Genomic DNA, 23495 nt, shown 5'->3' with positions numbered 1-23495 from the left:
CACTTTGCGTTATTAGATTGGTTTATGGTTTAAACAAATGGCAGCGTCCGTCTGTCTTGTCATGTCAGCAAAAGACACAAATGGAAATGTTAATTTTCCCCCCGGGCAATTAGTCATTGCATCAAAGATGATTTGAGTTATTTTATAATTTCAATCGGATCTACATTAAGATGTGAAATATCGCTTGTATGCATTCGATTGGTAAAAATCTGCAAATAAACTTGTTGGTATTGATTAAGTTAAAATATTAAAAATTAACATGCAAAGGAGTGTTGAACTGGACGAAAAAATGTCGAGTATAATATAAATTGTACGAGCCACCTATCTACATGTTCAAACTGTTGATGGCTAAGTGCAAGGTATACATTATGCCCCTAAAACATGAATTTAACATAAGTAAGAAAGTGAAAAAACCTTCTGGACCTAAACAACTTTACTGGCATTTGATTGACTTTTTTATATTAAAATACAAAACTTTAACTACCCATTTTTCTTTTATTAGGAAGTAATGCTTTTTTTTACTTTACAAAACTTAAACTTCTCATTTCTAATTTTAACAGTGCTAAAATAACGAAAGTAATGCATTAAGTATTGTATAATACCATAACCTATGATATTTAGAACTAATACAAATTCGAGATATTTCGTATCAGCGTTTTTGCCCCAAATTACAGACTCGTATAGGCTGTGTCCAAATTGAAAATTGTAATAAAGATGTGTCTCAAAAAGTAGCTTTTTTTCGTTTAAAAGTCTCGCCAAAATTTCCAAAAAAATATGTCAATCTTTTAAAAATAAACTCAATTGGTTTATTGAGTTTATCATACAGCAGTTTAATGCTCTAGTACTTATAATATACATTTTAGAAAGCAGTTAAACATGCACTTATTAACAATTGGTATACTGTTATCTATAATAATAATGATTCAATATTCTCAATTTCATGGTTTATTGCACGTTATTCCCAATCAAAAAGGCACATGCTTTAAAATATGACGCGAAGAAAAATCACTGCTTGCGCTTGATATTTATTGTATTATTTATTGTGTCATGTTATTAAACCATCATTGACAGAAAACTGAGCTTATTTTATAACTTTGATAATGTAACCTACATGTACAATGTTAAATTTAAGTAATAACTACGGTGTGAGTAAGCAGAACAGCTATTAGAGACTGTATTTATTTATGTTTGCAAACATTTGGTAAGGGCTTAAACTCTATTAATACTGCTAATTATCTTGTACTGGTATTTTGCAGATATCATGCCTTTGTTTGGCAAAATATATCAATTAACATTGACAATGCATAATGTGTTTTTTATTTTTCTGGTTTTGCTCGCCTGTGATTTAACAAAAAATAGGATAAAAATAAATTTATTTTTATTTCGCTCGCTCGCTCCTTTTTTGGTAAGCAAAAATCCGTAGAACAAATAATCAATTTGTTGTGGCCTAACATATCATATTAAATCGGTAAGTTTACGGGTTGCGGAATGAAAATGCCTGGTAGCGAAATTCACGGACTGAAGAATAAAAATTCCAGATAAAACAATTCATTACTTTCAGATAAATGACACTGCTTAACTAATATATTAATATGGAACAATTCGGTCATATTTTAAGGTATTTTGATTAATTAAATGTATTATAAACAATGCATTAATTCAGTAATCTTTATTTCCGATGTCCGATTTTATTATGCTTTGAATTCCAATCATATAATTAATTTATAATATTGCCTCAAGTAGAAATGTCCTTGTATGGTCTTTCTACGTAGTTCGGTCGAGTTTAAAATGTTGATTTACTCTACACTATCAAGTCCACAGGATATTTTAACCAAACAATGATAAACACGGGTCCCGTATGGAAGGTCTCGTGTCTGTACAACAACGCCGAACTCAACCGCTATTAGAAGTTAAGTGTCTCCAGACATACTGGTTCATTTACACGATTACTTTGGAATACATATAATCAAACCATTTTAAATTTGATAAAAATCCGCATGTCTCGCTTGTCAAGTTTATGTGACTACATGCGAGCTAAACGTATTAAATGGATCCTTACATATATATATATTAACTGCTTATATGGATTATTGTCGTACATATAGGTATTTGAACATAAACTTGAACAAGTAATAAACCACATTTGTGGTTATGACAATCTAATCAATTTCTTTGTGAAGCGGCATTGTCCAGATAAACAAATAATGTATGTTGGTCTTTAAAAATTATCTCATGAACCACATGACAGCCTAATTCGTTAATAATGATAAGTTTGAATCGGACGTATCCACAATGCCATTGTCATCTTATTCTTTCTCAACTATAAAATAAATAGACCCCAACATGTAGTCAACCTCCCTTAAAAAAGCGTAGCGAATTATGCTCAAACTTTCACAATTGAACGTTATTTGTGATAGCAAGCCCTTTTTAATGTACTTGTGAATTGCCTGTGTTACAATATGTTTCATGTGGGCATCACAGTTATGTGTATTTCAGAGTACCGGTATATACCGAAGTTCCTATTCCAGTACCCTTTTTATGCCCAAGTAATCGTTTACAATTGACCCACTGCCGACTCGCAAGAAATGGGGACAAATGTCAGAATATCCGCTTCAAAAGTTCAAAATTATGTGTATTTGGTATTTTGTTGTGCGTTGGGGACACTCGAGTTTGCGTAGGCAAGACCGCAAGTTGGATACGATTAGTATAAACTAACTCTTATTTAGACGCGATGTGTATAACTGTAATACATGCATGTGCGGAAAGTGTTTTCCCATATAAGCCTGTGCAGTCTGAACTGGCTGATCAGAGACGAAACTATACGCTTTTACGCAATTTTTGGTTTAAAGGAGGTCTGTTATAAAAAACAATCCAGTTTAGGCGGAAAGTATCGTCCCAGCTGATACTTAAGTCGCATGCATTAAACACAGTTTTCCCAGAACGAGGCTCACGTAGTCCCTAAATAGTGTGTGTACTCAGCTTCTCTCAGACTGCGTAGCGGACTAGGCTCAATATGCACAACACAATACATTTGTATTAAGTGTCGTCCCGAATTAGCGCGTGAAATGTGCACAGGCTAACCAGGGCTTATAATTTCCGCTTACATTTAATTTTGTGCAGATCAGACCCTTTTTAACAAACAATTCTATAAAAGCGGAATGTGTCTTTCCTAATAGCCTGTTCGGTCTGCAAAAATTAAGCTGTGAAGACATGCGAATGAATTAAGCCCCGTTTTCACAGAGCGCGGCTAATATTTAACTTAAAGTTGTTGAGAGTACATTTCGAGCACCAGCGTGTTGGTACCTCTGCATCCGACTTGCAATGGGTGCCTAGTGTTTGTTATGTTGTCAGTTTCCGCTTACTTAACGAAGAACGAAGAAACCGAGAAAATCTCTGTCACTAAAGACCTGATTACTAGAACCGAGGCGTGTATTGTTTCTTTGACAATAGGCTGGGTTGAGTAATATGTGTGGGGTATGGTATCCTAGTGTCTGGATAGATTTGCGATGCAGGAGAAAAAAACCGCAAAAGTTTTTTTTATTATTTAGCCTTGCTATGTGAACAGGGTGTTTAATTCATGTGCGTAAAATGTCGTAACAGATTAGCGTGTGCAGTCCGAACAACCAAGGACGACACTTTCAGTCTTAACTGGAGTTTCGATATGAAGAAACTTTCTTTAAAGTAAACAAAAACATAACAGCGGAAAGTTTCGTCTCTTATTAGCCTGCGCGGACTGCTTATGCTAAATAAATATGGGACGACAATTTACGCACACGCATTAAACTCCCTTTCTCAAAGCAGAATCTCATTTTTCAGAACATCTAGAGTTGAAGAAGTACCGTTACATCAACACTTTGTTGACACAAGCTACGTGGAAAAAGCTTAAATGTCATCATAGAGTGTTGAACTAGTTGGATGGAATAATTTTGAATTATGCAAGTAGGCAATAATTACAATGGAGACGCCGTCCCAATATTTAGTGTAAAGACACTTAACCGATAGCACATATTAACTCTGCGCATTTTCATAATAAGTATGTTCCTGACGGAGTTGAGTTTTAATCGTTTAAACCTGACACTATTTTATTACAATCCATTCAATTGAATGCCTGCGCCTTCAAATACCGAAGATATCAATAGAAATCATCAGACCATTCAGGTTTATTTCAATAGATTGTGTATTGGTATATTTTTAATTGAAGCATTGGTTATTATACTTGAAGTATTGGTTTAAATGATTTGTCAATAATGTGGAGACACGTGAATCACTGCTATTTATTCAGGCATTAATTTGTTTGTTGTATTATTGAATCAACTCTCAAGTTAAGGAAGCTATCTGTAGAAGTTTAAACACAGTGTTGGCAGGGAAACTAGTGGTAAGATTTACGCAGTTTATTAAATATCGGTAATGTTTTCTATTAATATAACTTTCATTCGTAGAAATAAATTAAACGCTCGCCTTCAACAAAAAATATGTATTTCATATCGAAACTATAATTATAATGTAACAAAGCATGGGCTATTTTGCTTTTGTCTTACTAATTGGCGTTGATACAAATACGTTTTTATCCTCCGCCATAGCTATGTTTTTTATCACTGAACAATAAATGGACTACACGGATTTTGTTAAACGATAACTTACAGACTATAGTTTAAGCGTTACACGTTGGTGATTGCCGTAATAACCAAAGGCTCGTATTTCTCATTTCTCAAAACAAACACGCTAAAGTGCCAGTTGTTCCTAAACAAAACTAAATATATATATAATATTTCCATTTTAAAGAATAGTTATAAATACACAAGCGAAACTCTTGAATACTAAATCAGTGTGTGGCTATTTATTCTGAAAAATAAGTCATAAGTACATACTGATTTTAAACAATCTGAATTTAATATATATTTAAAATAATAATCCGTAAAGACAAAGAGAGGCAAGTCACTTTTATCAAGTTGACCAGTTATTGACAAGCGTATACCTTTATATACAGTGATATTAACTTGCAATTATTTTTCGAATTGTATACAATATTTTCTAGTATATTCTTTGGGCTAATCACGGTACACGTTAGTTTATTAGGAAGGCCTTATTTGTGTCAGAAGATCGTCGAAAAACAAGGGGTATCAGAAACTTCAATCAATCATTAAGGTATATGATTGACATTTGCTTGTTAAATAGTTTTTCGTATCGATAGTTTATACTGAACATAAGAAATTCAAATACATTCTCAGAGATACAGGCCAACCGACTGAGAGACATACACAAATTGTTGACCACAAAAAATGATAGTATGAGCTAATCAACATTCGCACGATTATATAGAACTGTATCGTGATTGCTTGTTCACACGCACAAATGATAATATTTTTGTAGATAACCGGAAGGCGAAATGTATCATAATATGCAAATATTACCAATTAAAATATTTTCGTAACCGATAAACAGACAAATATCGTTTGGCGGAATTAAATTATTAATTTTAAAATATTCAACGTTTCTTATGTACGTATGACGGTCAAAAGTCTACGTGACATGGAAAACGCAGCAAGTATGAATAACTTTAAATTGTCACACAAATTTGTTTTATTGAGTTCCTTAATTATGTTTGTTAATGTCGGTAAATTTTGAAGCGACTTCATTAACAATCCCATGTATACATATACAACGTGACGTCCGTACGTTATTGTCATCTGTATACGGGTGCGTAAGCACATTCCTCCATCTGCAAACACTAAGATATATGTTCCGCGGACGAAATAAACTATTGTCAAGGTCGCCGTGGTGTCATGGATATTGTGGCCGCCTTGCGACCTGCTTTGGTTCGGTGTTTGGTTCAATCCTCATGTGGGAGCGTTCCCCCCAAAACACCAAGTACTGGCGTCAGGCACAGGAAACGGACCCGAGAGCGTATCAAACAAGTAGAAATCATTTTAAATGCAATCGAACTAAAATAAATAGGTTTAAACTATGAAATTATTTCTAAACAAGCATATTTGCTTGCAATGTTAAAGTCATGTTTTCTTAATGTTATAATTTTAAGGTTTAATTAACTTCAAATACTTGTATGTGCAATATATTGTAAACTGTTTCAGTATAAACTGCACCCCTATATTTGTATCAATGAAGCCAGTAAAATTTCATCAGATCTGACAGAGACATAAATTTAACGTTAACACTAAAATAGAACACCTCGGATAAGCAATATGATTTACCTAACTATGGATTGCGAATATAACGTTATATATATAGTTGTAGCGTCTTGTCGACCGTAAGCAACGACACGATCGCTTCAGGCAGCAAATATTTCAGCGACCATTAACTATATCGAATATCGTTGAAGGAATATACTTTTCATTTCTGGTGTTCAATTTAGAATATTAACATGTTCGTGAAAGTAGTCGAGTTGTGGACTTGTTTAAGGTTGTAATACCAGTCCGCACAGCCTTTTCAGGCACGCCATTTTCCGCTTTAATGATTTTTTCGTTTCAACGTAGTGCCTTTAAAAAGAAACTTCATGTTTGGCCGAAATACTAGACCCTGAAACACCTGCGTGGACTGCACAGGCTAATCTGGTTCGACACTTTACGCACATGCAATTTACCCCGTTTCCTAGAGCGCGGCCCGATTAGTTTTATTAGCCCAGGCTTTTATTTAAAATTGGAGCCAATTGTTAATTAATAAGTATAAATGCAGACCACCCAAGGTAACTGCAACGGATGTATGTGACTATGGTTCGAAGACAAGCGCTTTTTGATTGTTTGCAAAGTCTATAGACAAATTATGAAAGAATAAACACCACCACAGGACTTTCGGTGATTAATAAATATCAGCTTCAATTCCTGTTAAACCTGCGTCAAAAGGTTGCAATTTTTATATGAGTAACGTAACACGACCGCGGCAGAATGCGGACACAAATTAGTACGTAGTGTAGTTATTGTTATTTGAACCTTCGATGAAGCGTTCATTCACCGTACGTGCTTCTACTCGGATACACATTCAGTGGTAGTAGTAAACATGTGACGAAGGATATTGACAGAGATGTTTGCATTTGCTTTCCGACATATTGCTGTCTATCGGTCAATAAAAACGAACTTGTATGCGTATGAGTAAACCATGAGGTGTTTAATTACCACGCATACGTGAACAATAATGACTCATTTTATTAAAATAATAAAAACTCAATCACGTGTGTGTTACAGAGTATATAAAAACACTGTATGTGATAAACAAAGGTTTATGCATAACACTTAAATAGCTTACAAACACCTATTACATAACACATTTTATTATAAATATTTTTAACGGGCGTTGGAGGGAGTATTGAGCGATGGAATCCGTTAGAAACGTGAATTCGAAAGTGGTGATAGCAACAGTAGGTACGATGTGTTTCGATATGTTTAGGTGATCTTCTAACTGGAATGAACGTGCCCCGTACACTACAAAGTTGTGAACTGCTCTTGATATGGGTCGCGTTCTGGGAAAACGGGGCTTAATGCATGTTAGTAAAGTGTCACTTCCGCGTTAATGGTATTTTTTCGTTTAAATTAAGTCTGTTTCATGTGCAATTTCACCTGAATGCACAGGGAAATTTTCGACGACACTTCTCGCACATTTATTAAGTCCCGTTTTCCCAGAGCACAGCTTATTTTGAATGTTTATGCCCCTACACAGCGGGAGGCATTATATACGGTACGTATCCGTCTGACTGCCAGGCCGTACAATTGGTCCTTCCCACCGGATTTGACAGACATTTGACGCTTATCTGTCTTTGTTTTGCACTATATAATATATGGGCCTCGTTTAAGGGAAACCTGGCTTAATGCATGTGCATGCGCAGTGCGTACAGGCTTATATAATATAAAGAAGTGAAACTCCAGCTGCTGGAGCAGTATTGAATTTTCATTAAAATCAATTAGTTGGTCCTTTATTTAAGGCAAGTGACCGATTGCACAAACAGTACAAAACAGCACAATACAGCACAATACAAACCAACATAAACACAAAATATGAATAATGCTGGGGTCACCGCCTTGGAACGGTCAATGCAAAGCATTGGGGGTTTAAACCTGGTTATAGAGCGCTCAACCTCACACTTGGCCCAGCAATATTCATAATACATTCAAGTGTAAATAAAATTTAACGTCATATTATATGGAACGAAACTTTCCTTTTAATATATGGGCCTCGTTTTCGGGAACCTGGCGTAATGCATGTGCATGCGCAGTTCGTACAGGCTTATATGGTACGAAACTTTTCTTTTAAACTGAATGTTCGTTTAGAAGCGACTTCGTTTAAACAAAACAATCAATAAAGTCGGACAATGTCGTCCCTGATTAACCTGTGCGGGTTGCAAAGGCTACTACGAGACGAATATTTACACATATACATTAAGTTTTTCCAGAGCGAGGCTCATTTAGTCCTCAAAATTGTTCATATATAATATCCGATTATCCGTGTTGAATTGCTCATAAAAAGTAGCATATATGCAACGTGTTTTCAAGGATGACTTAATCGAATGTAAGTTGTGTCTTAAATATCAGGAATTAAAAACCGTGCTATAACTCAATCATCGCTTTGTGAAAACTGGGCTTAATTCATGTGCTTTAAGTGTCGTCTCAGATTAGCCTATGAGTTCGCACAGGCTAGTCAGTGACGAAACTGTCCGCCTTTAATGTGTTTTAGGATGACAGGAAGTCCCTTTAGTTACGGCGGATAGTGTCGACATTGATATTCTATGAGGATTTAAACATGGTTTACTTTTGCAGATCATGAAATATACTTTTTTGAAAATGACATATAAAGATTACATTAAGTGGTATCGTACATTTGTTTATTCTGAAGCGATCAGAAAAAATGCCAACAATATAAGGCTCAGGTTTATAGAATATCACACACTTCTGTTTGCATATGTGCCGCGTTCTGAGAAAACTGGGCTTATTGCATGTGCGTAAAGTGTTATCCTGGATTTGCCTGAGTAAACCCCACAGGCTAATCAGTGAAGGGACTTTCCGCTTTTATATAATTTGTCAATTAAAGGAGGTCTCTTACAAGAAAGCACATAGATCATCACCTAAACATGATTGTCGCTAATACATGTAAGAAACTTACTTAAAACTAAAATTACTATACAAGCGGAAAGTGTCGTCGCTGAACAGACTGTGCGGACTTATGGTGCGACGTTTTACTCACATGTATAACAATCGGTTTTCACAGAGCGCGAAGCATTACTATTATAGCTGGATGGATGCATTACTTAGAACGTTTTTTTTTAAATAATATTAGGAGACCGTACTTACCATCACAACATCACTTCGGTCTGGAGCCCTATGATTGCAAGCAGGTTAGCACCAAAAACGAATATAAAAAACCCATTTAATTTTAATAATAAGAAGTTAAATACATATTACATAAAATATCATATTAAATCGGCAAGTTTACGGGTTGCAGAATGAAAATTCCTGGTAGCGAAGTTCACGGATTGAAGAATAAAAATTCCAGATAAAACAATTCATTACTTTCAGATAAATGACACTGCTTAACTAATATATTATTATGGAACAATTCGGTCATATTTTAAGGTATTTTCGATTAATTAAATTTATTATAAACAATGCATTAATTCAGTAATCTTTATTTCCGATGTCCGATTTGATTATGCTTTGAATTCCAATCATATAATTAATTTATAATATTGCCTCAAGTAGAAATGTATCTGTATGGTCTTTCTACGTAGTTCGGTCGAGTTTATAATGTTTATTTACTCTACACTATCAAGTCCACGTGGTATTTTAACCAAACAATGATAAACACGGGTCCCGTATGGAAGGTCTCGTGTCTGTACGAAAACAACGCCAAACTCTACCGCTATTAGAAGTTAAGTGTCTCCAGAAATACTGGTTCATTTACACGATTAATTTGGAATACATATAATCAAACAATTATAAATCTGATAAAAACCGCATGTCTCGCTTGTCAAGTTTATGTGTGACTACATGCGAGCTAAAGGTATTAAATGGATACTTACAAACACATATATATATATATATATATATATATATATATATATATATATATACCAATACATAGTGCCAGTTACGCGGTCTCTGTAGTTTTCAGACTGTACTTACGAGGTCAATATAAAAAACGGGGTCTATATACAACCCCGCAATCTAGGCTCCTTTAATTACTATGAGGGGGGTGTAGGGGAGGTAATGCAATCAAATCTCACAATAAGGTCTTAAATCGAAAACCACAATCAGGTCTGAAATTGAAATTGTATATACCTCGCAAATAAGTTCGCTATATATTTCCTTGTATAAGACGTTAAATAAATGACGTATTTATATACAATAATAATAGTAGGTACCCCTATATACCTTAATTCGTGTTTATATCGGATAAAAAAGGGTATGGAGATACATGTATTTAAAGTGGGAACCCCATAACCTATTTCTAAATCAGAGACCCCGTAACTGGCCATATGTGTGAATATATATATATATATATATATATATATATATATATATATATATATATATACTATGAGGGGGGTGTAGGGGAGGTAATGCAATCAAATGTCACAATAAGGTCTTAAATCGAAAACCACAATCACGTCTGAAATTGAAATTTTATATACCTCGCAATTCATTTCGCTATATATTTCCTTGTATAAGACGTTAAATAAATGACGTATTTATATATAATAATATATTAGGTACCCCTATATACCTTAATTCGTGTTTATATCCGATAAAAAAGGGTATGGAGATACAAGTGTTAAAATGTGGGAACCCCATGACCTATTTCTAAATCAGAGACCCCATAACTGGCCATATGTGTGAATATATATATATATATATATATATATATATATATATATATATATATATTAACCTCTTATATGGATTATTGTCGTACATATAGGTATTTGAACATAAACTTGAACAAGTAATAAACCACATTTGTGGTTATGACAATCTAATCAATTTATTTGTGAAATGCATTGTCCAGATATACTAATAATGTATGTGGGTCTCTTTATCTCATGAACCACATGACAGGCTAATTCGTTAATGATCATAAGTTTGAATCGGATGCAGTAACATATACCTAAGATTGTGTAATCACCGTTATATGACTTCTGGTATACACAGTATTGAAAAAGGTGTATCACACATTGGTCATCTATGATCGCTGTGGTTAGTTTATCGGCCAAAGACTGGTAACGTCGATAAATATGTTAAGTTTCCATTGATTGTGTATGCCACGTATTTTTGTATATGGAATACGTGATCAACCGTTTTATCTCATCTCTGCTCGCGGTCGCGGTTATTTATGCTAGGGTCATTTAATCTGCCGATATTGCCTGGAAATTAAAGTTATCATTAATAAAACTACTTGTGTTGTTTGCTTTCATTAGGTGTCGTGAGCAGTGCTACAACCCGTTTTGTAATGAAAACCCGAATTGTAATAATTTATTACAAAGTGGGATGCGATGCATTATTACATATCGGGTCGACAGTAACAACCCGTTTTGTAATAAAAACCCGAAATGTAATAAATTGTATCATGTCCATTAATTCACCAGACCTTAGTTTTAATATTTTTTCATCAAACAATGATACAAATTAAAAAGATATTACTAAGTGGGATGAGATGATGTGAGGGAGGGAGGGAGTCTCTGATGGCGTTAGCTATTACAGTTCCCAGGAGTTTCAACATTTCCTGGCTGAATGGGACATCAATCATGTTCAAAAGTAACACAATTACAGTTTAAATCTTTAAACATAAAATTCAACAAAACTATCTGCCCCGAAAACAAGTTCATTATTAACAGGGGCGATGATATCATACAATCCCCATGATTCAACAAATTGAGAGTAATTCAATCTTTTAAAATCAACAAAAAATCTAAATCTAAATAATGACAAAAACATAGTCTCTCGATAACTTTAAACTGTTTTTTATGATGTTTGTTTGATTTTGCAAATGCCAAATAGCAATCTGGAAATAAATAAGATCACTAAAATTGTGTAATTATGTCCAGCACTATCTGCTTTAAAATAAAACTAAAAACTAAACATGTTTTCAGAAAGAGTGATTTTTGATTCTGAGGTAATATTTAACAAATATATAACAATTTTATTGAGGGGACTACAAAGGGACATTCTATAAATAGATGCGAAACCGTTTCAATATCTTTACAAAAATAACAATTTTAGATTTTTGAAATTCATTTCAGTTAATGTTAAGGTCGGTGAAACACTGATTATTTATGAATCGAATGCATTAGTAATACTTATTTGATAGAAATTCCTATTATTTTATAATAGAATTAAAGGTTCTTAATCTTGATGCATTATAATTTTTTTCATCCAGAATTGAACAATATTATTGAAAACAATTGTTTATAAGCAGAGTTTTTCCCAAAAAATTTTGTTCAAGGGAGTTAATACAAAAAAATGTTTGCACCTCTCTGTGCTATTAGATTTAGAAGTCGGCAACGGTTAATCAAGGACGACTCTTAATGGCTAGACTGGATTTTTGCAATGAAGAGACTTTCTTCAATTAAAAATATACATTCGGATTGTGTCGCCCCTTATTAGCCTGTACAGACTGCACAGGCTAATAATTGACGAAAATTTACAAACATGCATTAAACCCCCTTTTCACAGAGTATGACTTATTTGATTTAATCACTGTTGTATTTATATTCGTACTCTGTGTTTAATGAAATGTAGGTATACTGAAGGCTACTTGTGAACAATTTTACAAACAAGTCGGTCCTTTATATTGCAATTGCCTAACTTACCTCAGGATGATGAAACACATTTACATTACATAATTGAAAACTATAATTTACGCTCGATGTTAATCAGTAACCTCGAATGCATGTATCTGAAAGTAACCGGCAATTAGTACTACGTTAATAATGGAAGTTTGAAAGGTACCTTCAGTGTGCAACTCATTTTAAATTCACGTCAAGGAAAACGTAAAAATGCAAAAATGAAACAATTAATGATCGTATAATAAATTTGTAGCACCGATCAGAAATATACGCTAGTTAATTCGCGACATCGTCGTGTAATCAATAGCTTTAAATAATATTTTACTAATATCGTTGTATTAAAGCTTTGATATTTACAACCTTATGTTTTTTTGTTCAACTTAACCTTAGTAACTTATGTGAAAAGGGGGTTTAATGCATGTGCGTAAAGGCTAATCAGGCACGACACTTTCCGCCTAAACTTGATATTTGCTAAGAAGAGACTTTCTTGAAACGAATAATATCATTAAGACGCAAAGTGTCGTCCCTTATTAGCCTGTGTGGACTGCACAGGCTAATCTGGGACGGCCCTTTACGCACATGCATTAAACCCCTTTTTACAGAACAAGGCCCATTTCTATTGTATGTAAACCGCTATGTAGCTAAGCTTACTCAAACAGGAAGATCAATTCATTAGTCTTCTACATGTCAGTGTCAAATAAACTGTATTATATATATTTAACTCAATTTTAAATAAAAATTGGCATACGAAAAGGACAGAACTCGAATAACTCGAATGAATATTTCTTTTAAAAGTTAACTAGTCTATAACTAATGCTCTATGGAGAAGTCAATGAGGGGAAGGTATCTGTATTATTAACGTTATACACAACAAAAGGCCTCGTATTTTCCCAGGCGGGGTAAGATAATACATATTAAATATTATATTCATGATAATAAATTAATTTGATTTTTTTTGTACGAATTAATGTTTTTTCACGGTTATTATCCACAATAATTTTAATTCGTTGTGTTTCGCTAAGATGATCCACAGTGGAACACGCATTCTAGAATATTAAAAATAATACTTAATTAATTATACTTAATTATTTACATACTATTCTGTTTCTTATGAAATGGTTTTGGTACCTTTGACGCAGTAGTGGAAACTGTGGGTCTATTATAATATACCGATACTGACGTTTCATATCGGAATGACGCAGTTGTGAAACATACCGCCAAGAACATTTAGTATTATACAATACACGTAGTATAAAATATATGATGTTAACGCCATCATTTTTTTATTTCTATTAAAACAGATACAATAGTAAGTGAATCGTATTAACTATGATTATTATTTCCTTTTGCCTACTGTTAAAAATATTACGGTGATCGAATGATCTACTCATTATTTTTTGTAGTTTAAGCATAAGCATTACGTAATAATGTTACTTAACTAAGACTGTGTAATTGAACAATTTTGAAATTTTTAATAGTATCCAGCATTGAAAATATAATCGATAATTTAAACAATGAGAACTTTTTTGGTAAATGAAATTCACCACCGAAAGTATATATTTATTATGTAAATGACTTATTGATTCTATTCTTTGAATGATTTTGACATGTTTTTTTTCCTTTTTGGTTTTACCCACTATTTGTATACATCATTTTGTGATGTACTTCTCAAATACATGTACCATGTCTTTGCTATCTCAAACACATACTGTGTATAGGTTATAAATTTGCAATATGCTATTTAATGCCGAATACATGTTATGTTATGTTATGTTATTATGAACATAGAATTGACCAAAATGGCCTTTTAACAGATTTTGGCATGTTTTGAAGTTTATCATTAAATGCTTTATAATGATAAATGTAAACATTGGATCGAAAAAGCTCCAGTAAAACATCAAGAATAAAATTAAAAAAAGGAAAAAAAGTAGCCCTCATCAGGTCTCGAACCAGTGACCCCCGGAGTCCTGGATTAAAAACCTATTACACCGCTCGGCCATCCTGCCTAATATGTATGAGTGACGTTTTTTATACTTTATATAAGCAATCTTCATAGTTTCACAAAATTAAACGACAACAACAGAAATCTCCAAATTATTCAATCGTTTCGCGTTGCAACGCTTTATAATTTTCAGGTTTTTAAATCGTCAAAAGATGCATATAATGGCTATATTTTTAGACCATGGTAAATGTTCAGTATTACTGTTTCCTCACAAATATCATAACAAAAACGAAAATGTGCGAATCTGAAACAACTTTTTTCAATTTGTCAATTTACCAAAACGTGAAAAGATCCCTTTAAGCAACAAAACCACATCAATGGCAAATTTATCTGTCTTCAAATATATAACGAACTTTTCATATATTAGTTTGTCCACTTCAATCATTTTGAATGTGAAAAATAGACAGAAAAAAGCCTGTATTATACCCCCACAAACGAAGTTTAGGGTGGGGGTTATATAGGAGTGAACTTGTCTGTCTGTCGGTATGTTTGTCTGTCGGTCTGTCCTAAAGCGTTTAAAAGGGCCGTAAAACAAAAACTAACATACTTGTTAATAAATTAATTGTATTCACTAAAATATAACTCGAAAACACACCAGATTCTGCATATATCCTGACACTTATTCCACTGATCGGGTGTGTACGTTGGCCGGGGTGTTAGTGTGTACGTTGGCCGGAGTGTTGGTGTGTACTTTGGCCGGCGTGTTGGTGTGTATGTTGGCCGGCGTATTGGTGTGTACGTTGGCCGGGGTGTTGGTGTGAACATTGGCCGGCGTGTTGGTGTGTACGTTGGCCGGGGTGTTGGTGTGTACGTTGATTAAGTATATTGTAACCTAAACACAATGATAGCGAGCAGTGATTTAGGTAGTTTATCTTGAATGCTCTGAGCTTTAATGAGTACATACGAGCGACGCGGAGAGTCAATAGCTGGGAGTTGTATTATTGCAACTAGTGGTTTAGGTGCAAAGTCCTAAAATACGGGGGAATTGTCTAAACTTTCTCTAAAACTTATGTTAATTTGAAAATAACTTCAAAAATGACTGTATCTCGGACTTTGTCTGACTTAGTTACATTTATTACAATTCGGGTTTTTATTACAAAACGGGTTGTTACTGTCAACCCGAAATGTAATAATGCATCGCAACCCACTTTGTAATAAATAATTACATTCATGATTTGTTGATGTAGTCTATAAGAGCAAAGGTCGGGGAATAGTCAATTCCTACTCTAAAACTAATTTAAACATGAAAATAACTTCTAAACAAGTCTGTATCTCTGATTTAATGGACATGATAAAATTTATTACATTTCGTTTTTTTTTTACAAAACGGGTTGTTACTGTCGATGCGAAATGTTATAATGCATCGCAACCCACTTTGTAATAAATTATTACATTCATGATTTGTTGATAGAGTCTATAAAAACAAAGGTCGGGGGAATACCTACCCTAAATACCTACTCTAAATACATACTCTAAACAGTGTCAATACCTACTCTAAAACTAATTTAAACTTGAAAATAATTTTAAATAAGACTGTATCTGGAACTTTATCGAACATGGTACAATTGATTACATTTCGGATTTTTATTACAAAACGGGTTGTTACTGTCGACCCGAAATGGAATAATGAATCGCAACCCACTTTGTAATAAATAATTACATTCATGATTTGTTAATGTAGTCTATAAGATCAAAAATCGGGGGAACATTCAATATCTTCTCTAAAACTAATTTAAACAAGAAAATAACTTCTAAAAAAGTCTGTATCTCTGATTTAATGAACATGATAACATTGATTACATTTCGGGTTTATATTTCAAAACGGGTTGTTACTGTCGACCCGAAATGTAATAATGAATCGCAAGCCACTTTGTTATAAATTATTACATTCATTATTTGTTGATGGAGTCTATAAGAACACAGGTCGGGGGAATACCTACCCTAAATACCTACTCTAAATACATACTCTCAACAGTGTCAATACCTACACTAAAACTAATTTAAACTTGAATTTGAATTAAAACAAGACTGTATCTGAAACTATATCGAACATGGTACAATTGATTACATTTCGGGTTTTATTACAAACGGGTTGTTACTGTCGACCCGAAATGTAATAATGCATCGCAACCAACTTTGTAATAAACTATTACATTCATGATTTGTTGATGGAGTCTATAAGAACAAAGGTCGGGGGAACAGTTAATACCTACTCTAAAACTAATTTAAACATGAAAATAACTTTTAAACAAGTCTGTATCTCTGATTTAATGGACAAGATAAAATTTATTACATTTCGGGTTTTTATTACAAAACGGGTTGTTACTGTCAACCCAAAATGTAATATTGCATCGCAACCCACTTTGTAATAAATTATTACATTCATGATTTGTTAATGGAGTCAATCAGAACAATGGTCGGAGAAATACCTACAATTAATACCTACTCTTAAAACATACTATAAACAGTGTCAATACCGACTCTAAAACTAATTTAAACTTGAAAATGAATTTAAACAAGACTGTATCTGGGACTTTATCGTACATGGTACAATTGAGTACATTTCGGATTTTTATTACAAAACGGGTTGTTACTGTCGACCCGAAATGTAATAATGCATCGCAACCCACTTTGTAATAAATTATTACTTCATGATGTGTTGACGGAGTCTATAAGAACAAAGGTCGGGGGAACAGTCAATACCTACTCTAAAACTAATTTTAACATGAAATAAGCTTCTAAAATGGACATGATAACATTTATTACCAACCGGGTTTTTATTACAAAACGGGTTGTCCTGTCGACCCGAAATGTAATAATGCATCGCGACCCAATTTGTAATAATGATTACAATTCGTTTTTTTATTACAAAACGGGTTATAACAGAGCAGCAATCGAAAATCTCCGGGCGATATTTTTACTGCGAAGATATATGCTTTCTATTTTAATCGCCTAATATTAAGTCGTCAATTTTTGATTTCTTAAATGCGGTTGAACATTGATTATAGGAATATGAATTATGATTATATAACTTTCAACTCGAACAGGTGCAGATGAACGTGTTGATATAAAAAGTCAATGCATCGCGTTATGTTTGTGAATACTGTTGGTCAACTGGGGTTCATGCGCGGCTACCATACACATTGATTCAGTTTTCATTGAAAAATATCGTTGAATTAACTACTGGACTAGCTTCCAATTATTCAAGTTAACAGTTTAAATGTTTGAATCCAAGTTTCGTGAGGCGTCTGCATGTGTCGTGTTTTAACTTTCACTTGAGGCTCAAGCACACTGAGGCTTAAAAAGGTGTATTTCTGTTACGGTAATTGCGACATTAACATATAAATGTCGACGGTAAATGTTCAACGTAAGATAAAATGGCACCGGCGAAAATAATGAGATCATTAAACAACTTCCTAAATAAAATCAAAAGCAGCAAAAATATATAACAGTTTTTTTATGTTCTCTTTAACAGATAGCAAACTGATAATATTTATTCACGCATGTCATTGCTCAGATAACGTCCCTTTCGTTCAGCAAACCCAAATTTTGAAGAGTGTTTTATAGTTTTTCAAGTTGTTTCAAAATGAAGTATTGAACTTATTTTATAAATTGAAGCATGCACATTTATACTTTAATGTATAACATATAAAGTGTTACAGATGCTCTTTTGAAATGTTCTTTTTCTCTATTGCGAAAAAAATATTCTTATTATTTTGCAGGACGACATCTAAAAACTCTTGATTAAACTAGCTACGTGGCGGTCCACATGCCATATCAAAACAAGTCGCGTGCGTTACTGCAGTTTTCAAACATTCCGCGCCGAAGAACAACCTTACTGATCGGTCAAGGACACGGTATTATATTATCTGCCATTGTATCATTGTATAATGATACTTTTGTTCAAAATGTAATGACTTAAACTTAATTTTGTACATTAACGCAGATAAGTAAAAGGAAAATACATTTACGACAACTCCATTAACTACTGTAATAGTTTGGTCCATCGTATGAGGTAAGCGCACAAAAGTAGAAATAAATGTTCCCACTTCATCAAGTGTATTATTTTACTACTTGTTTAGTTTGTAGCATCGAACACACCATGCAGTGTATGTAACAATGTCAGTAAATTAAAATTCTATATTTACTTCCATTTTACTTCCTTTTATTTGAAAGATTAGGATATATAAGAGGCCGTTAAACGAATTTTTATTTTGGAAAACTATTCATTTTGCTCGCCCAGGTATATTAGAGACGTAATGTTATTTATTTAACTTGAGTCATTCAACCGGCATATTACCTGACTAGGCTAATAAATCAATTGTGATGTATAAGGTAAGGCAGGTTTCATATAAGACGTGTCTTTTACACGGACAGAAGCCATCTTATTTGCATTTTATTGAAAAGCAGTATTGTTAACGTTACATAACATAACTTAAACTTATTTATGTACTGCAACGTGTCAGCTATGATTAGTTTATATGTATTAAATACATGCACGCGTATTCGTGATCTTTTTATTTCATGACGATTACCCGAACTATTACACATATTCTTGACCATAAAAGCTTATAACATGGCCTACGCTGCAGGAGTGAAATAACGTAATGCTCAATTTTGTTTTTTACACGGGTGTTATTACACTAGTTATATAACTGTGAAATGACGTCATTTTTGTGACGAAATGACATCATTATTCCAGCGAATGTCTTCAGTTAAACTCTTTAACAATGTGAAAAAACGGTGAAAGAGCATAAAATATAGAGAATATTTGTTGGTCATGTTATAAATAGAATCTTAGATTCGTGGTCATTTTGTATTGAATTTATTAAACTCGTCATCTAAATAAAGATAAAAACTCTGCAAACCTCGTTGTTATCTTTATTTAGATGACGAGTGCAATAAATTCAATACAAAACGGCCACTCATGCAAGATCCTATATTTATCGAATATCACACTTCAGCACTGTATGGATGGCTGACAGTGGCACAAGACATGATGAACCGGAAAGATTCCGAAGACATGGCAGTGTGTCCAGCAAACAAGACCTGGTAAGATGATAAGTCGAGTGCAGTTTTGTCCACTACACAATGACAATTAACGCATATTTTTCTCGTTTAGATGTCTGCGTTTCTCCTACCCCTATTATATTTATTAATGTCATTTCAATCTAGATGGTTAATGTTTGCATAACTAACGGCAGATATACGTTAACATCTTTAGAAAAAAAGAACAACGGTAAATTTATACTGTATATCAATATTTGGTCCCAAAATAAATACTTAACTTCTGTAAAAAATGTGTAAAATTAAAAATGAATACATCCGTTCTCATGAATCTTCTTAAATCCACTTATCAGTGTCTGCACGTGCCAAAGTACGACACTACTTTTTGGCAAACGTTTTTCAATGTTTCCTTTCAAATTATTAAATAACTATTTAAACATCAAAATATTGTATTTACAAACATAACAATTAAAGCTTATATAATTTCGTTAAATTATGCAGCTTAAACCATAGCAATATAGTTTATTATCAATAGTTATAACATTATTCGTTCCGCATTTGCAATTTCAGATAATAGAGATATAACAATTATATGTTTTATATGTTTATGAATGGATGTCATAAATATATATCAACTCGCCGTTGATTACCGTTTATATTTTCAGTGTCTTTATTTCAATCCTCTTAATTCAATTTATTAATTAATTCATGGTTGGCAATTTTTGTACCGACTATTGGATTATTCACTGAGAACATACACACGAAATTTTAATATATTTTCACAAGATAATACTTTTAAATTGATAATACATCGAATGGTGTGGCCGTAAAAGAATGATTTAAAGTGGAATAATTTTAGTATTGCTGATTTGTTTGACGACTAACGATATAATGTTATTTATGACATGTAGAGTATTTCTAATTGTAACGTGTTTTAGATTCAGTGGGAAAATGCCTCCGTTGAGACATGCACTATACTGAGCTTGCTCGGTTACGGACTGGAGATCATACAGGCTCGGAGAGACGCATATCGGGAGTTAGGCAAGCTGTTAACTGCATGGGCATGTGGAATGTCAACGTTAATTATTACGGGTAGCAAAGCTGAGGGGCTGAGCAGCATCTTGGAAAGTGATCGGGATCACATGATTATACTTAATAGAGTGATCTGTTTAGAAGATGATGTAAATTCAAGGGCCTTTCCTGGGGAGATAACCGTTTTGAGATCACTCAGCCACAGGAGTTACCATGGTCACTGTAGACTGCTACTGGAGAGACGCGGTACAGCAATTCTCAGGCAAGTAAATGATGCGTTTTGTGATGACGGATATGGTCGCGAACTTTTGAGCAGTGACTTGTATGTTAATAACTGGTCGAACGTAGACTTTACTGAGGGCGAGGTGCTGCATGAGCGTGCGGGACAGTGTACAGTGGGTGGAATTTATCACATGGACTGTGTCCATGCATTACGTTACAACTGCCCCAACATCCTGTCAAAATGGGCCGCAAGACCTCGCCACTGGCCGCCACCGGAAGTCGTTCAGAGGGTCGTATCACTTGGGGCAGTTCTTACGCCTGTTGGATTTAAAGGAAGTGAACATCAGCATGTTGAATGGCGAGTGTGTTTTAACGCCGGTGAGATGGAACTAATTAGCAATCTTAATGACACTCAAACTAAATTGTATGTTTTATTGAAAATGATAAAGAACGATGTATTACATCCACGTAAGAAAGAAGTTTCATCGTACACATTGAAAAACATAGTTTTATGGATGGCGGAAAATAATTCTCAAGCCTCGTTTCATAAAAAAAGTATTTTGCAGTGGTTGCATGAAGCATTGGATGCGCTTAGAGTTGCATTGATCACCTTAGAGCTACCATACTATATGATTCCAGAAAGGAATTTGATGGCAACCTCTGGACTGGATGTGGAACAGCAACGCACATGGATATCAACGATTACAGATATGCTCAATGAAGGTCCTAGGGTGATACTCAGACTTCCAAAGATACGACAATGCATCGTAGCTCATCCTGAACCATTACGATGGTACAGCGGGAGGAGAATTGAGCTGGAGTTGCTGATGCTCATGCGCATGAACAGAGACTTAATCTGTACGGATGAGAACGGGGAGGTTGACTTTACCGATGCGATTTGGCAGGCATTAGTGAGACGAATGCAGGAGGTTGTAACGGATGTTGGCGTGAGGATGAGAATGGAAGGGAGTCGAGTTATCAACGCAAAGGCTATTTTTGATAGAATTCTGATGTAAAACGTTAATGATGATCAATAGATCAGTATCGAGGCGCGGACAACACGTATTTATAACTTTTGAGTACATATTATATTTAACGAATCACCGATCATTGTTGCCAAGAACGTGAAAATTATACAACTTATCGTAATAGTGATTTGTTCAGTAATTGATGTTTGACTTGCAGACGTTCGTTTCACTTTCTAAAAATGTGCACAATTTTACAAAAGATGTGTTTACAGTAGGCTGAAAAATTTACCGAAACAATAAATGTCGATACAATTAATTGAAAAATGTCAATCGCATAGATGACAGTAGTTTGCAAAATAAAGTTATGTAAAGTAATTTTACTATATTGTATATATCTTAATAAAATATGTATGTATCGCGCTTGGAAACCAGCGGTATAATTTCAAGTTATGCATATATTTCTTTTTAGAACTTATAGTAGTAACTCATTTTGTCGACGTATGTAGAAATGTGACTTTTGTTTATTTGCGTAAGCATGATAGGAAATAAAGTGTGTTTGTGTCATTTGTATCTCATCTTCTTATCTAAATATTCACTTGGTTTATGGTTGGTATTGTTAACGCATTTGCACTGAATGTATATATGTGTTACTGACAGTTACTGAAAGTCCACTGGTATTGTTGTAATTGCTGTAAATGTATCGATAATATTCTTGTTTTCCTTGTTGAGTAGAAACATTGTTGTGATTTGTAATATTGATCAAAAAGTATTGAACACATTGTTGCATTTATCGATAAAAATGGTGCATATCTGTGTTTATTCAATTTTTTTAAAATTTCTTCAATAACGCTATTGTTGCATTCACAAATAAGAAATAAAGTGCAGTTGTTTTAAGCGAATTGATTAAACTACTTCTCATGTGAATTTATAATTGCTCGTGTTTTTTTACTGGACAAGGGAATGTAAACTTTTGAGTTTTTGAACTGCCGTGGACCATCCATCAACAGCTACACGGTGCTGAAGGACACTGTCCTTGGCTTGGTTATAGGTCCACGGGCGTAGATGTAAGTAGTTTTTGTATTGTTCAGTATCGGTTGGATCGTGAGGGGCACTGTGGGAGAAAAAGGACATGTTCTACCATGGCATTTGAAATGGCATTTAATACACACTGATATGTTCTGGTCACACTTATATGATTGTTAAGCATAAGCATATTTTTTGAATTACAGTTTATTAGAGGTATCCAGTTAACATCACTCTTACGCCATTGGCTACACGTATGTTATGGCCATTAAACTGTTGACTATATACTAAATACCCATTTTGTGTTGTAATCATATGAATGGAATGGAATTTTCTGCATTGAATGTATGAGCGATGGAGGACATATCATGTTAAAATGCATGATGCCTGATTACATTCCGAGGGTGTAACTTTGTATGTTTATTAGCAATACAATTAAACTCAGTTGCAAAACCAC

The 23495-nt window shown here is 33.9% G+C and overlaps 1 protein-coding gene across 6 annotated transcripts in view; it reads left to right on the top strand.

Annotated features, from left to right (window-relative positions):
- LOC127863769 (uncharacterized) overlaps nt 1-23495 on the top strand; it is a 105514-nt gene extending 82019 nt beyond the window's left edge. For 2 of the 6 annotated variants that reach the window (XM_052403414.1, XM_052403412.1), the window contains exons 2-4: nt 18509-18643; nt 19751-19838; nt 20732-23495. In XM_052403414.1, the coding sequence (XP_052259374.1) occupies nt 19761-19838; nt 20732-22063 (1410 nt within the window). In that variant the 5' untranslated portion in view covers nt 18509-18643; nt 19751-19760 and the 3' untranslated portion in view covers nt 22064-23495. Of the gene's footprint in view, nt 1-1433; nt 4376-4434; nt 5146-9279; nt 9338-18508; nt 18644-19750; nt 19839-20731 lie in introns of those variants that run through there. The other 4 variants (XM_052403413.1, XM_052403411.1, XM_052403415.1 and 1 more) reach the window with 4 other exon arrangements.

This window comes from Dreissena polymorpha, unplaced genomic scaffold (genome assembly GCF_020536995.1).
Source record: "Dreissena polymorpha isolate Duluth1 unplaced genomic scaffold, UMN_Dpol_1.0 chrUn035, whole genome shotgun sequence".
Lineage (NCBI taxonomy): Eukaryota > Metazoa > Mollusca > Bivalvia > Myida > Dreissenidae > Dreissena > Dreissena polymorpha.
Note: the sequence above shows the minus strand (reverse complement) of the source record. Positions and strands in the feature narration are given on the sequence as shown.